The sequence below is a fragment of the Parambassis ranga genome, chromosome 19, assembly GCF_900634625.1.
Source record: "Parambassis ranga chromosome 19, fParRan2.1, whole genome shotgun sequence".
NCBI classification, from domain to species: Eukaryota; Metazoa; Chordata; class Actinopteri; family Ambassidae; genus Parambassis; species Parambassis ranga.
In genome coordinates, this window is record NC_041039.1 from 23,025,358 (window position 1) to 23,041,747 (window position 16,390).

The 16,390-nt window shown below is 42.6% G+C and overlaps 1 protein-coding gene across 1 annotated transcript in view; it reads left to right on the forward strand.

Moving 5' to 3' along the window:
* Nucleotides 1-2,422: 2,422 nt before the first annotated feature.
* pot1 (protection of telomeres 1 homolog) overlaps nt 2,423-16,390 on the forward strand; it is a 46,683-nt gene continuing 32,715 nt past the window's right edge. Inside the window, exons 1-4 of the mRNA XM_028431946.1 lie at nt 2,423-2,542; nt 11,313-11,440; nt 12,222-12,294; nt 15,499-15,599. Of these exons, the coding sequence (XP_028287747.1) occupies nt 11,327-11,440; nt 12,222-12,294; nt 15,499-15,599 (288 nt within the window). The 5' untranslated portion in view covers nt 2,423-2,542; nt 11,313-11,326. The remainder of the gene's footprint in view (nt 2,543-11,312; nt 11,441-12,221; nt 12,295-15,498; nt 15,600-16,390) is intronic.

Below are 16,390 nucleotides of genomic sequence, written 5' to 3' on the forward strand. Positions count from 1 at the left end.
TATGTTTTGCCCTGAGGTCTGGTACCTTTGAACTGTGTTCCCTGAGTTTTCGGGCACAATAAACTACTTTAATTTACCCCTCTGCCGGTCTCCCGTCTTGCACTTGAGTCCGTCCGCAACCTCCCTGACAAGTTGTATTATATATGACTATCAGTCTTTCTGGATTTAATTTGAATGTTTATTAATGTTTATAATGTTTAATGTTTAGAATTTTATTAGGTTTTATTTTTATTTTACTCTTACTACTTTATCGTATTTTATATTTCTTACCTGTTTTTTTGAGTATACATGGAGCACCTGGAATGCAAGCAATTTCCCCCTGGGATCAATAAAGTATTTCTGATTCTGATTCGATTAGATTAGATTTTTCTCCATATAGGGTCAGTTTCTTTCCCTCTTCGCCCAGCGCCAACAGGCCCAAACAGAACAACATGGAATTGGCTGCTTTCCATGTGCATGACAGCTTCATGTATGCAGGTTATTGGTGATATTCTTCACCTGGGAAGACGTCTGATTAGAAACATAAAGCAGAAACAGAACCTCGGGCCTTCTGTGTCTCAGCAGGAGAAACTCATTAGTACTGAGTAATGAGTCTCCTGCTAATATAGCAGCAGAATGATGCTCTCTGTCAGAGGCCCTGTGAGTGTTTGGCATTTTTCAATGTAATTAAACAGTCCGTAATCTGGTTGTAAAAGCTTCTGAGGTTTCCATCAACAATGTAACATGGCTACGATGCCGGTGATAACTCAGAGCAGCTGGCTGATGAGAAAGAAGTTGTTGTTTCTGCCACGGTGGTAATGACCCTGATTGATCCGCCTGATTGTAGAAGTACATCTCAATAATTACATGACAGCCTGAAGTGAAAGTTCCAATTGACTTTCATGCTCGCTAAAACAATGGTGGTGACCTCTTGACTTCACTTATTAGCACTCGAACGATCCAGAACGAGTTTGTGTTTTGATTACTAAGAGCTTCATTTAGGTGTGTAGATATTATCAGTGGTGGAGGAAGTACTGAAGCTTGGTACTTCAGTAAAAGTACAAATACCCAGCAAAATATATACTCAAGTAAAAGTAGAAGTGCTACATCAACAATCCTACTTAAGTAAAAGTCTTAAGTACTTTAAAATGTACTTAAAGTATTAAAAGTAAAAGTACTCACACACTGAATATATGTTATTGATTTCCATTGCAAAGGATCTGAACAGGTTAAAATAATCACAGAAATCATCTTAAATTAAAATGGAGCATGTGTAGTTAATGTCCATGTTCAGTCCAGAAGCAGCTGTGGACAGGTCTGTGTGTCATGAGGCAGGCTGTGGGCATCAAGTGAACAGAGAGGCTGCTGATAACAAACAGGCATTCAGCATTTTTACTGTGTCAGTGTTCCTGCTGTAGATTCATGTGATGATTCATGTTCATCAGACATTAATGGACCTGTGTTAGCAGACAGCAGCTAACTAGTTAGCTCACTGAGCCAGAGCACCGGCATCATGACTGAGGCTCATTATAGAAACACAGCTGGCAGCTTGACACCACCTCCATGCAGAGTCTGACCTCTCATCAGTCCAGCACTGTGTTCATCACATGGAACAAGGAACTACAGACACTGTAGAAATGTAGTGGAGTAGAAAGTACAGATAACAGTTGCAACATGTAATGGAGTAAAAGTATAGCATAGTAGTATAAGTATTATTTTTACTTACATAAAAATGTACTTAAGTACAGTAGCGAAGTACAAATACTTAGTTACTTCCCACCACTGGATATTATAGAGAGAAGTAAAAACATAATGTTATAGGACTGATTCCCAGAATATGACAAAGCCTTTATCAAAAAGTAGTGAGTACAACTGGAACAATAGCAGCTGATGAGCACTTGAGGATGTCACCTCAGACCAGGCTTTCAGCGGTGCTGAGAGATCTTCCAGCATGGCTTTTTAATGCCAGCAGCATCTGCACTCCACCGGCTGACATCATTTTGACTCCTGGCAAGATGGAGTGCTGGGGAGGAGGCAGGGGGAGTCATATAGTGTGAAGTCCACTCCATAGTCCTCTGCTGTCACGTCCAGTGGTTGCAGGTCCAGACCTGCCAGAGTCTGGCAGGTCTGGACCTGCCTGATTTCAGTGTCTCGTCTCTTTCCCTCACTGGACCTCAGCTGTCAGACTGCCACAACAGAAAAGAGTTGTCACACACTGCTGAGTGGATCTGTGAAGAAGCTGCTGTCAGTGTGTTGAGATGAAGTTTAACAATAATGAGCAGTTTTCAGTTTAAATGGTTAATATGCATATGGATACCACTAAAAAGACGGAGTTGTCATAAATCTTTACATTCTGTTTAGCATTAAAGTGAAAAAAAAAACATTTGTTGCTCCAGGACCAGAGAAAACCTGAGAAAAACTAGTCTTTAAAAGCACTAGATACAGCAGGACTTCATTACCCAGAATGCACTGTGCTCGCTGCCTGGTTCTTGTGCGCATGTGCGTCGCCACTTCGGCTCTGTCAAATCGAAGGCGAGGGAAAACTAACAGCGCTTCTGCAGCCGTAAGTTTTCCTCCTTTATTACCAGCCTGGAGTCCGATGTCTCCTTGTGGCCACGATTACACTTGTCCTCAGTCTGTCGCTGACTTCACTCAGTGCTCAACAGTTTGCAGAAGTTTGTTCTGTGGCAGATTAACTCAGATTATCTAACCCGATCTACAGATCTCAGCGTTTTAGTTTACGTCGCTTGCTGTGGGGTCTGCAGGTCATTCGCTGTGCTGTTTGGACGATTTAATCATCTTTACACGTTCCTCCACACTTCGGCTTGTATGCAGAAAACGCAAACTGCTTATTTTCTGATTAAAAGTACATCTAGATTATTGATAAAGCGGTTATTTGTCTTCCCTGCTTCACCAATCACACTCATTTCCAACGTTTGCGGACCAAAATCAATATGAAGATTATTATTATCATAACGTATCTATATTGATTAATTAATGTTCGCCGTGTTGACCATTAGACTGTACACATGTAGTGCATATTCCAATGTTTATGTGTGGTTGTAGAGAATCTATGAAGTTTATAATCTGGTGTTTTTTTAATGGAGGTTCGTCTAACATATACATACAGAGTTTTCCATGTTACTGACATAAACACACAGTTACCTTGACTTGTATCATGGTCAGTAACGATGTGCTGAAACGACCATAGCTCTGTGCTAGCAAAGGCTAGCTAAGTTGCTGTATGTTTGCTAACATGCTAACTAGCAAAGTGAACTCACTTGTGATGTGACGTTAGCTGAAGCTGTCTGTGACAGGAGAGGAGGAGTATTACAGATGTAGTTATGTTGACCTGCTCTGTCTGTGCTGCAGCTTGTCTGCTTTAAAGTCAGTCTTAGTAACATATTAGTGATTAACTCTTAAACAGCAGAGGCAGTCATCACCCCGTGCAGCAGCCACTTTACAACACTTTAAGGTAGGGGTGGGCGATATGGCAAAAATGTTATATCACGATTCTTTAATGATAAAATCACGATCTCGATTTTATCACGATTTGTTTTTACATTGACACTAATTTGCATGTTTCTGTGTAAATGACGTCAGGTAGCTGCTCTGTCACTTCTCAAAAACTATCAGTAGATCTAAAAGTAAATAATTTTAGTCGACTAAATCTGCCGTGGATTTAGTCGACTAAAATTCTATGATATATATTTTTCATGAAATAATTAAGGTTTGAAGTGCAATAAAACAGGCACAGCTTTAACTTGTGTTATTTGAAACAAACACCTCTTTATTTTATTGCTATGATCTTTTCACAAAAGCAGCAGTGAACAGTGAGCTGCTCTCCCTGAATACACTGTTCAGTCATGACCTTCTTCATGAATCCTCCATAACTACAGCAAAACACTTCAGTGACAACTCAGAAACAGGTCGCATGCTGTAAAACCATCAGCAGTGTCTTGATTTATAGATTTTGTCACGTGTATCTTTGAGCGGAAGTTAAGACGACTCGTCTGCAAACGTCGCTTCAGGTTTGTTGTGTTTTTACCGCTGATCGTCGCTCCACACGGTTTGAACCGTCCTGTTTGTCTTGACATCAAACGTGTCCGTGTGTCTGTTCTTCTCCTGTGTTGTGTGACCATGCATGAGGACGCCTTCTTCCAGCATCGCGGGGTAACGTCCTTACACAGAGAGACCACTTCTGATTGGCTCTCTGCCGCCGTCTCCTGATTCGTCCCTCCCTTTCCACAAACAAAATCTGCTCTGATTGGATCTCGTCTCCATCAATAATTTCGTCTCGTTTTTATTCGTTGACGAAAGTGTCAATACATTTTGTCTTCGTTTTTGGCGCCGTGTGTTATTTAGTTATTTATTTATTTATTTATTTATTTAGTTATCGTCTCGTTTTTATTCGTTGACGAAAGTGTCAATACATTTCGTCTTCGTTTTTGGCACCGTGCGTTAGTTTTTATTTAGTTATCGTCTCATTTTTATCAGCAAAAAAAGGTCGTTAACGAAAACTATGACGAAAATGATTCGTCAACAAAATTAACACTGGTATACAGAGGCACCAGCAGCCATCACCCCTGTGTTCTGATGCTACATTGTGTTAGCTAATCGTGTTAAAAAGGCTCATTGATCGTTAGAAAACTCCTGTGAAATGATGTTAGCACAGCTGAACTGTTATGATCAGAGAAGCTGTAGAACTGGCCTGGTGACCCCAGACTTTTTAAATTATTAGTGAATCTAATATATACAAACATAAAACGGCTAATGTGTGTTTGAATCATTGACAGTAAAAACTATGGACAGAGCTTCCGTGACGTCACCCGTTTGTTTCTGAAGAGCCGTTTTGAGGCTCGGTGGGAGGTTCCGGGACGTGATGACCGCCGCCATGTTGGCAGCGTCACGTCAACTAAAACTCCGAATATGGACAAAGAGGGGGAGCACGAGCAGGGTTTAGGGGGGCGGGCGATCGTGGAAGCAGGAAACTCACGTTGTGATACATCAACTGTCTGTCACTCAAGCGGCAACGCCCATAATTATGCGTAATTTTAAGTCCGAATACAATTGAAACGAGTGGGTTGTAAAAAAATTCACCCCCCGTACAATTGACACTAGAAGAGAACCTATCATCTGAGACCAGAGTGGTTTTTTGTACCAGGCTGTAAACATGTTAATTTCTGCTGTGAAGTCGGCCATTTTAACATGGGAGTCTATGGGAAATTACTCGCTTTTGGAGCCAGCCCCCAGCTGTTGCAGCGTGAATTACAAGTTTTGACACTTCCGCATGGGCTTCAACTTTGAGTCCCGAAGGTTGCCGCTTGGTTTGAATCCAAACAAAGCTGCTTAAACTTAGTGACGCCCTGATCCTACAAATTAATGTTATCTTCAAGAATCGGATCAGAAAAAAAAGGAACATGTGTATCTTTGAATTTATTTGCATCTCTCCACTGCATTCATAATGAATAGGACGTAGTAACTCATCAGCCTTTGTCTCAACTTCTGAATTCCCCCTTTTTGATTTCTATTCTTGCTCAGAGCTGCTGCCAGTATTTATGCGCTTGCTCATCCCATGTCCATCCATCTGTGAGTGCTAAAAGTCCAGCGCTGCCTCATGCTTTTGAAGTGGCGGCCACTCACTGTGGGATAGATCACACAGTGTGTGACCCTGGCGGCCTCCTGCTGGACAGCTGTGTGAGGGGGTGAGGACATTTTGCTTTCATGTGGCTGTGGCTGCTGCATTAAAAAAAGATCACCTGCCAATTTTTCTTCATCCTTTTCACTTGAAAAATTGTTGGTTGGAGTAAAAAAAAAAAATGAAAACCAGGCTGTGGCTGGTGTCATGCTGAGCAGAACCACAGGAAGCTAAGAAACACACACAAGCCATCTCTCCACACAAATATGTAGGAAAAACGAACAATCTAAAAATGTGATCTTGCAATTTTATTGTCATAATTGTTTGGACAAAATTTGTAATTTATTTGTAAAGTGTTGCAGCTGTAAAGTTGCTCAGCTGGCGCCCATTTTAATTTGAAATCTTTGACAACTAAACACACTCGCTATCAAAACAAACTATTTTTATGTTTCTCAATGTGGATATTAAAACCAAAGTTACTACAGAAGGTATTATTTGTAGGTGCTGGAAATGAAATACTGGAGAAAAAGTGGGGCAGCTCGTGTTGATGCTGCATCTGGCCTGCCACATATAGTATATTCTGTGTTTTATTCTGTTATTTATGGACCTCAAAGACAGATGCTGTGTCCCATATAGTGTCCATATGCTAATTTGTGCTCTTATGAGTCAACGCATTATCGTGGCCATCTTGTTGCATGTTGGATGCGTGGTTAACATCCCATAAATGATGCTGAGGATTGATGTGAGAGGTCAGCCTGAGGCTGCAGGGGTGATGGAGGCACAGCCACGCCTGACCCAGGGTTTAGTCTTGTTGTGCCATTACACGTTTGCCCTTAAGTCTGTTTTCACTTGCTGTTTACTTCTGCTTTTCCTTGCACGTTCAGTCTGTTTGGTGGGATTAAGTTTGAGGTATCAGTTTTATACGACGGTTCAGGTGAAAGAAGAATGGAACAGAAAGTCATAATCAGAATCAGAAATATTTTATTAATCCCAGGGGGAAATTGCTTACATTCCAGAGCCTTTATCCTCCATGCATGATCAGAAATAGTAACAGGTTAGAAGTATAAAATAAGGTAAGATAAAACAGCAAGCAAATAAAATAAAAACTCAAGTGAAAAATGGTAGTCATATATAACTGGAATACTGTAAGCAGTAAAATATAACAGTACTATATTTTGGTCAGCTGCTGATTCAGAAACACAATAGAGCTCACTCCGCCCTCTCTACATCTATTCTGGTACTTAGTTTTTTTAGGGTTCTTCTTCTGAAAGTCTCATCCTCTCCCTCACATAAAAAAAGACAAAGATTATGCAAATGTGCAGCAAATAAGGATTGGCAAACGCTGCAGGCATCGGCTGAACGAACAGAGAGGATGGTTTGTGATTTTTACACTCAGTTCCTGTTTGTCAGAGATGTGTGTGTGTAGGGGGGAAGAAAACTCCTGCAAGGCAGCGTCTCAACATAGCTGTCACTCTCCATCTGACATGCTTGTTTTACCCACCGCCTCACTTCATCCTGATTGGCTGAGGTTTGACAGGATGGATTAATCCACATCTTCGGCTGTCTTACTTGATTTTCTGACACTGGGGCATTGTAGTAAAACCTAAGAATCACTCATGATGATAGTCTGTTGCTGTCTTATCATTATCAGAAATTACAGATCAGATGGAATGTAGGGATGTAGAGCTTAATGAATAAATCATGTGTCAGGCTTTCCCCTTTTTACTGTAATAGACTGTCATTTAATTCCACAGTAATCTTTCATTGATATATTGCTGTAAGGCATCAGAAATGTCTGCCAGCTTTTCATCTTTTGTGATACAGTAATTGCAGCCTTTCTCATTCTGCGGCCTTATCTGACAGCTTTTGCCCCCAGTGACTCTGACTGACTTCATTAAAACCTTTAATATTCTCTATTATACCAATAAAAAAAACATTAACTGACTTACAGTCAGCAGCTCTTGAAATAAATCTGCTTCTGCTTGCACAGAATGTCACATTTTATCAGGTTCTAAAGAGAAGTTTTCAGATGAACCGGTGCTGGAGTGGAGTGTTTGTGCAGTGTTTTTAATGATGTGGTCTTGTTAGTAGTTCTACATTTGTGTTTAGTGACTTAAGTGCCATTAAATCAGTGTAGAAGGAGATTAAGGAACTGTTTTGTGATTTTATATTCAAAACTGTGGAGTCAATCCACTGCTCTACCAGTGAGGAGAAGGAACTCAACACAGAGTCCATGTAAACATCATTAAGCAGACACCACAGAGAGCCTTACTGCACCAAACTAGGAGATCTGAATGGAGGCATTCAGATCTCTGTCTCTAAACCATGTCTGTGAAAACAGGGAGGCAAAAGACTTCAAACTCCTACCATGTAGTCCAGATAGGAACTATGGCTGTGGTGGTGCTCAGGAAACACCACACTGTTTCTCTCTGTCTCACTCAAACTCACCATGCATGGGCCACGCACTGCTGAGGCAGCGAGGACAGAGAGCCAAATATTATTCAAAACTACTTAAAAATGTTACACGTATTAGGAATAGCTGAAGTGCTGAAGTCTGGAGTGAAACTTGAGAGGCTTGTTTCCTAATTAACGATCATGAATGGAATCATTCTTGCCACAAAATAAAGTGGCATTTGGAACTTCTTGTAAAGTATAAAAAGTCCGGGCCGAAACTCGAACAGATTCCTCTGTTCTCAGAGTATGTTACAAGCTCTCTGCGCAGAACCTCCGTCTTCTTCTTCTTCTTCTTCTGGAACACACACACACGGGGGTCCCGCCCTTCACTATCACTGATTGATTTACCACAAGTCACGTCGATTTTTGTCCCTCTAACAGCTGGTCGCAGCAGTACAACCTCAGATATGTTTTAGTTGCACCATCGAGAAATTAGGTCGCATGTGCGACCAAAATGGTCGCCCTCTAGAGCCCTGCGTATAGTGTCTGTATGCTAATTTGTGCTCTTATGAGTCAACACATTATCGTGTTGCATGTTGGATGCGTGGTTAACATCCCATAAATGATGCTGAAAATTGATGTGAGAGGTCAGCCTGAGGCTGCAGGGGAGATGGAGGGACGGCCACGCCTGACCCAGGGTTTAGTCTTGTTGTGCCATTACATGTTTGCAATTAGATATTTTCCACAAAACATTTAGCTCTAGAGGAAACATTTTTATCCAAGCACGAACCCCTTGTTTCTGTACAGCTTTAAACTGACAGCAGTGATGTTTAGTGAATTGGCAGATTATCAAATTTAAACTTTACATTTAAATATGTTGTAATTAAACTGCAGAACAGCAGTGTTGTTGGTGAAGTTCCCTTTTAATAAGTAATTTCAAGTATTTTGTTTATTTTATACTATTGTGAGTGACCCAGACGTCTGTAACCAGGCTTTATACTCAGGGGTATGTCGTGTGAAGAGGTGAGTTTTTTTTAACCTGGAGAGGAAGTGTAATATATAACAATAGGAGAGGATGTGTCCAGGGCCCGTCTGTGTCTGTAGGTTGTGTTTTCCCGCTCCGGTCCACAGAGAGCCTGTGACTCGGTGCTGAAGTGTGGTTTTAAATGGTTTTAATAAATGGGCTTCTTTGAGCGCTGCTGTACGGCTCCCTCTTGACACACTCCCGCCTCTCTGTGCTCACAAGCTGCTCCTGCCCTGATAAAAACACCCAGAATCACCTGCTGAGCGCTGTGGAATTCTTTTTTTATTTTGCAATTTTCAATAGGTGAAGCTGCCGGAGCGCACGCCTGTGGCAGCTGGAGGGTTTATGTTGTAGAAAATAAACCTTTAGGTTACAGAGCTGTGTGTGTTTGAGTTCGTCTCTATCCATAATTAACGAGTGTACTGTGGCAAATTGGAGATGGTAAAACATCAATTAAACATGCGAGCGCTCTTTGTTTCTCTGTGGACTGTGGGCAGACCATGTAACGTGGCACAGAGCTAATTTACAGTCATATTTGTGTTCATCTGACTTGATGAGTCCTGTTTCTGGTGTCTACCAATTCCTAAGGGCAATGTAGTCCAGGGTCACTACATGCTGCAGCTCGTACACAATGTCTGGTTTTATTGATGTAAATTAACTATTTTTTCCATCATCTAATCTGATGTGACAGAACAATTTAACATGTTGTATACACTTTACAACTACTAGAATGCCAAGCGTGTGGAAGCCGTCATGAAGGAAAAAGGTTTAAAGAATCAAACAGACTGTCCAGACTTTGGAGTAGCCACTGGAACGATGAAAACCAAGAAGCTGAACCAGGGATTAATGGTTAGAAATACATGTATCTGCATTTTCAATGGATTTACAAATTCCCCAGCTGGGTAGCATGCCGTGTTTGCCTCTTGTCACTTTATCTTGTGTGTGACTGCTGAGCATCCTCTGACCCGTCAGTCATGTCTGCTGCGTGGTCCTAGCTGCCACATTGTGCGGATGGTTCAGCAGCAAGCCGCTGTCTGTCCCGTGTCCCCTCACAGCCGGCATGAGCAGTCCTGTCTGGATGAACTTGACTCACCCTCTGTGTTAATGAGAGTCCTGGAGCAACTGAGTGGCGGGGTTTTGGTGATGCTTGTAGGAACAAGAAGGCTGCCGAGTGCCGACTGCTCGGGTGGCCTGTTCGACATTTGGCAGGGATCAGCTGCCGTCCCACCGTGGGGGATCAGCTGACTGTTTACAGCCCACCAGTGGGCTCTGTGTTGTTGCTTTGTGGGGAGGATTGCGGCTGTCTGAAGCAGCTACAGGATGCTGAAGATGAGGTGCTGCGTCCATTGTTTCTCAGGCTGTTGTCTCAGGTTGCTCTGTGTCAGTGCCAGCAGGATGCTGTGAATCTTTTCGTTTCTTTGGTTGTAAATATATCCTAAAAGAGCTGATGACCTTAATGCAGCAACCTCTTACAACTTTGTGAAAAAAGCTTTAATTAAGAACACGTGAGCCGAGGCTCGTGTGACCTTTTTGTCCTCTGCAGTTTCTGTATAATCTGTGTCCAGCCCCTGAGCAGAGCGTGCAGGTTGTTCATGTGTTTTTGCGACTCCCGAATGACACGCTAATCTACGTGTTTGATCTAAGCTCCCAGATGAGCTGGAGCGCTGCTGTCCAGGCTGATGATAAACCTGTAGGTGTAGGTGAGCCTTTAAACCACAGAGCAGCTCTGAACTCATGAATGAATCACTCGCCGGCCTCGGGCTCCTCCCCTCCGGCCTAAACCACAGAGCTTTATTTGATTTTGTTTCTTTTCCTGGCTTGGTTTTTCTGCCTGACTGAGTGGCTGACTTTACGGTCGACCGAGCGGCTCGTCTGCCTTGCAGGCTGTTCCCACTACGCCGCCCTCGGTCGGCGAGGTACCACAGAGGGACTCGCCAGTCAAATCTGCCTGAAATCAAACTAACAAGCTCTGACAGGAAGCAATGTGCTACCTGCTGGGAACATGGACAACACTTTCCTGGGTTTCTCTCTGAAACGCCTCACAGACTTTAACCCTCCCGCTGCGCTGTCGACATGGATCTGGTGTTTCCTGTCAGAACTTTAGCCTGATAATGAGTCGTCTGTGGCAGTGGAGAGTTCAGCTGGACTTTAAACCAGAGATCACAGATGGAATCAGTGTCAGCAGCCATATGTCATTAAACTGATAATAGATTTAAGCCTGAAACCACCGATATTCACTTTGTGTGTCAATCTCATTTTTTGATATGTATGTCTCAGGTCACCTTGATGCCATGTCTGTCCACCTGCTGTCGGGGGGAACCGGGGCTCAGGTACCAGCACACCTGACCAGGATTCCCATTTCACTCATCAGCACCAGCACCAACTCCAAAGACAAGATAGTCAAGGTTTGTTTACCACCACATTGGAGGAGGGATGTGACTGGAGCAGCGTTGAGAAATACAAAGCAGGAGTTAACCCTGCAGATAAGGAGAGGTTATGATGATGATGACTCCTTCTCCTGCCTATTAAACAACTCAAAAGACTGAGTTTACTTTTGCACCAGAATTGTTGTTTTAGGTTCTAATATTTCTCTCTGTCTGACAGCTGAGATGGCTCAGGGGGGTACAGCAGCTGTAACCACAGCAGGAGAGCTGCTGGTGCTCTGACTGGGATTAGCTTCTCTGCCATTAGCTTCTAACATCCTGACTGCAGTTGCCAGATTCAGATTGGCTGCATTTAAAAACAGATATTTTGGCTTTTTTTTAGTTCATCTTTAGTTTTTGACTGTGTGATACGACATGTTCGTATCACAAACACAACAAATAGGAGAGGAAAGATAAGGTAGATAATACGTCTTTGTGGATTTTCTTTCTTTTATTTTTTATTACCTGCACTGATATCCAACCACTTTCATTCATCTGTCACCTGCCTCCGTCTCTTCACCTCCACCCAGTTTTCCTTTTTCTTGTTTTTGATTAGAACACTGCTGGAAAACATTTATGAAAAACCAAAGCGGTAGAATGATCACCTTCTGTGTTGCAGCTCATTTCGCAGAGGCTGGTATCAACACCGCTCAGCTTTCTGATGCGGCTTTGATCAGCTGACAGGCTCACTGTGGAATTCTGAGCCAAATGCTTTTCAGTTTGTCTTCAGGTCTCATGTGTTGTTTTTTTTTTTTATTTCCAGGGGAAAGTGGTCCACAAAGGCCCGCTGGTGTCAGGATCAGCAGACAGTTTTATCCTGAAAATCATCATCCAAGGTAACACTCGGACATGTGTTCTGCTTTCCTTTTGTGTGTGTGTTGGCTTTCAGTGTGTGCCTGCCTTTGGCTGGGTGCCTGTTTTTAAATAAGTGTGACGTTAATTTCAAACACTGACGATCAGTTTCGCTGTCTTATAGTAACCTTCCCCTGCTTTTCAGGCACCAGGTAACCTTATTTCAAATCTCAGTTGCAGAGCTTAGCTCATGCTTGTTGCATGTTAAATCTGATCCTACTTGTGTGCGGATTGACATTGTGATGGCACACACCCACCCTGATGGACATGCTACAGTCCTGCTGTAGTCACTGTAATAAGCGACTTTACTATTGTTGACAGTTGCCTGGACGTTAAATTAATCATAGATCTGATGGATATTCAGGGTTCTTCCTTCCATCCTCGAGAACAAGGATGTTAATATAAAACTAAAATAATTCCTGATTATGTGTTGTTATCGCCTTTGTACGGAAGCGCTGAACTACCACAGTAGAAAAAAAAAATTAATCACTATCTCGTTATAACGTCAAATGCTATCATGTTATAACGACATATTATCTCGTTATAACGTCAAACCGTATCTCGTTATACGAGATACTTTTTATTGCTGTAATAAAAAATGAACTGTTTATAAGTAGCCTAACCTAACCGGTTTGCTGCTCACATCGGAAAATGACACATTTACAAGATTTAATTAAGTTCTATTTCATGCTTGGATTAAGACATGGGGAGATTCTGTCCTTACTGCGCACAGTGGACGATACTGTGATCAGTATGCGGACACTCAGAAGGTTTTGTAAAATGCATGGGACTGTTCAGAAGAAAGAATGAGACCGACCCTCTGGAGGTAGCTTCATTTCGCCTTCCTTCTCGTTATAACAAGATACGGTTTGACGTTATAACGAGATAATATGTCGTTATAACGTGATAGCATTTGACGTTATAACGAGATAGTGATTAAATTTTTTTTTCTACTGTGGCAGTTCAGCGCTTCCGTACCTTTTACGTCTCATACACTGTACGTGGTTTAAGTGCTGCCTGTCCTCACCAGAAACTGTAATATGAGGTCAGCATTTCAGTTGTGGGAAACAATCATTCATCACAATTTTCCAGCTGGTTAACAACACATGATTATGGTAGGTAAAATGTGGGTTTTTTTGTAAACTGCCATGGTTCCTGGTCTTGTTTTGGTGGTTTTGGTTTTCAGTTGTTTTAATGTATGTCTCTCTATTGCCCTGTTTTAGTCTACTTTCTGTTTTATTTTGAAACTCTAGTTTGCTTGTGTGTGTTTGTTTTACTTCCTCTTGTGTTTCCCTCCTTAATTGCCTGCCCCCTCCTGATTTTTCTGTCCATTGTGTATTGAAGTCCCGTGCTCCTCATGGTCTTTGTCTGTCCCGTGTCCCGTGTCCCGTGGCTTGTTGTGTTCACTGCCGTGTTTCCAGCATTGCTTTTATTTTGTGGTTGTTTTTTTGTTATGTGTATGGTTTTGTTATAGTTTGGGTGTTTTGTGTTTTGGATTTTTCTCTGGCTTCATATTTAGTAAAGCTGTCCTTTTTGAATTATGTATTTTTGTATATAATATAATATATAAACACAACGTTTACCTAACACTGACCCTGTTAATGCTTAATCTTACCCACAAGCTTGCTGATATCACAGTGTGTTACTGGACACATCACACTAATCTTATTGTGTGCACAAAATACTAGTCAGTGATGGGCTTTCTGTGCCGCTGTGTTGACTTTCTGTTTGTTTGTTTCCTGCATTTCGACACTTGACTGTAATCATGTCTGGTTACGGTGTATACAACCACTAAAGAGATGGAGGCTGAATTTTATGTGTTTGTCCAGTCACTAAGGCCCCGTTCACACTGGAGAAAGTCATTCCAGCTAGAGTAGGATTGAGCCCAGACAGCCTTTAAGCTGGATGCGTTCAGACCTATTTTCAAATCTGGCTAGCACACAGTTGTGTCCGCACTCAATCCGGCTTCATCCAGCGTGCTTGCTGTTCTCCAAACCACTAGGTGGCGCCTCGTAATATGGCTAATAATGTGGCTAGCTGGATTTGCTAGCCACATTCGCGTTCACACCTGAGCCACATTTGAGCCAATCCGGCTAGATCCACCTCTCGAGGGTGGATCTAGCCGGCTTGAAATCAAACTGGATTCAGCCGGATTGGAGGTGTTCACACTCGGAATAAAACACATCTGGATTGATCTGGATGCGGCCAAATCCTGCTTAAGCCACATTTTTTTCCCCAGTGTGAACGGGGCCTTAGGGGCCTTAGGAAAAAATGTGTCTGGGCTCAATCCTACTCTAGCTGGAATGACTTTCTCCAGTGTGAACGGGGCCTAATACCCCGTTCACACTGGGGAAAAAATGTGGCTTAAGCAGGATTCGGCCGCATCCAGATCAATCCGGATGTGTTTTTTTCTGAGTGTGAACGCCTCGAATCCGGCTGTATCCAGTTTGATTTCAAGCCGGCTAGATCCACCTCTCGAGGGTGGATCTAGCCGGCTTGAAATCAAACTGGATTGGCTCAAATGTGGCTCAGGTGTGAACGCAAATGTGGCGAGCGAATCCGGCTAGCGACATGCTACTTCCGGTTAGCGACACGCTACTTCCGGTTAGCGACACGCTACTTCCGGTTAGCGATGTGCTACTTCCGGTTCACGGGGCGCGACACGGGACAAAAAAACGCATGACGCATGCGCACACGCGGTCCTACGTGTGGCGTGAACAGACTCTGTATATTACGAGGCGCCACCTAGTGGTTTGGAAGACAGCAAACATGATGGATGAAGCCGGATTGAGTGCGGACACAAGTGTGTGCTAGCCAGATTTGAAAATAGGTCTGAACGCATCCAGCTTAAAGGCTGTCTGGGCTCAATCCTACTCTAGCTGGAATGACTTTCTCCAGTGTGAACGGGGCCTAAGAGACATGGATGAGAAGAGCTCCTCCTCCTGCAGTGCTTCTGTTTGCACCTGTGGAAGCACAAATATAATGCATGATGTAAATGCAAGAAACCCAAGAATAGAGCCTTGGGGAACTTCACACAAGTTCTTGAAATATTCACCTAGTTCCAGGCTCTACAATACTGTGTTAAGGATCATAAGACAAAGAAATAGAACTGAATATTCAAAATGCAGCAATTGGTTTGTTTTCCCTCAGAAATTCATGGACACAAATGTGTATCTGTAATTTTTCAGAGGAAAACCCCCCCACAAATGCCTCGACTCAGAACATATCCATGAATGTGGTCCTGTTTGGAGCGCTGGCCAAGAGCTTCAGTCAAGCTGTCAATCAAGAGGTAGGCTCCACAGTCATGACTTTATAACATCTGGAACCACGATGATCTAAAGATGTGCCAACACTGATCAGGTCTGAGCTGAGGAACCACGTGTCACATGCTGCGCCTGATGATGATGATGATGATGATGAGGGGGTGTGTGGCTGCTGAATACAATTTACAGTTTGAGTTATTTTCTGTTTCTTTTTCTCTCCTCCTGTGTCACCCGAGCGTTAACACACCCTGACGGAGTTCACACGCTCCTTCACTTGCCAGACAGCATTGAGAATCATCTCTCCCAAAAGGGACTGATGTCTTATTTAAAAACAGATGGGGGCATTCATTTTTTTATCTTGACTTAATGACGTGTTAACAAAAACTCCACACTCACAAGTTCACCTGTTTCTGGACAAATGTAGAGTGCTCTGCAGTCATATGCTCAAAGCACATGGGGTAGGCAGTAAAGTTGTTCAGTTATGAGTTTTATTAGTATAAAGTTCTCAGTTGAAGCAATGTTTTTTTTATATTTTACTCTTATTTTTTGCAAATAGACACACTCGTGGTACTTGGACGGATCAGACATCTGCAGCAGTTTTGTTGTTGTTGTTGTTGTTGTGGTTGTGAAATCTGGCTTCACAAGAGAGAAACTGGTCTCAAGCTGCCTCTGCTGCAGCATCTATATGTTTCTTGTAGAGCAGTTTTGAAGCTCACTGTTGGAGGCTCAGGACTTTGCCATCTGAGTGGGAGTTTGAGATGGGTGGGTGTCTCTTTGATCTTTGAATCCTGGTGGTCACACCTCTCATTATGTATCA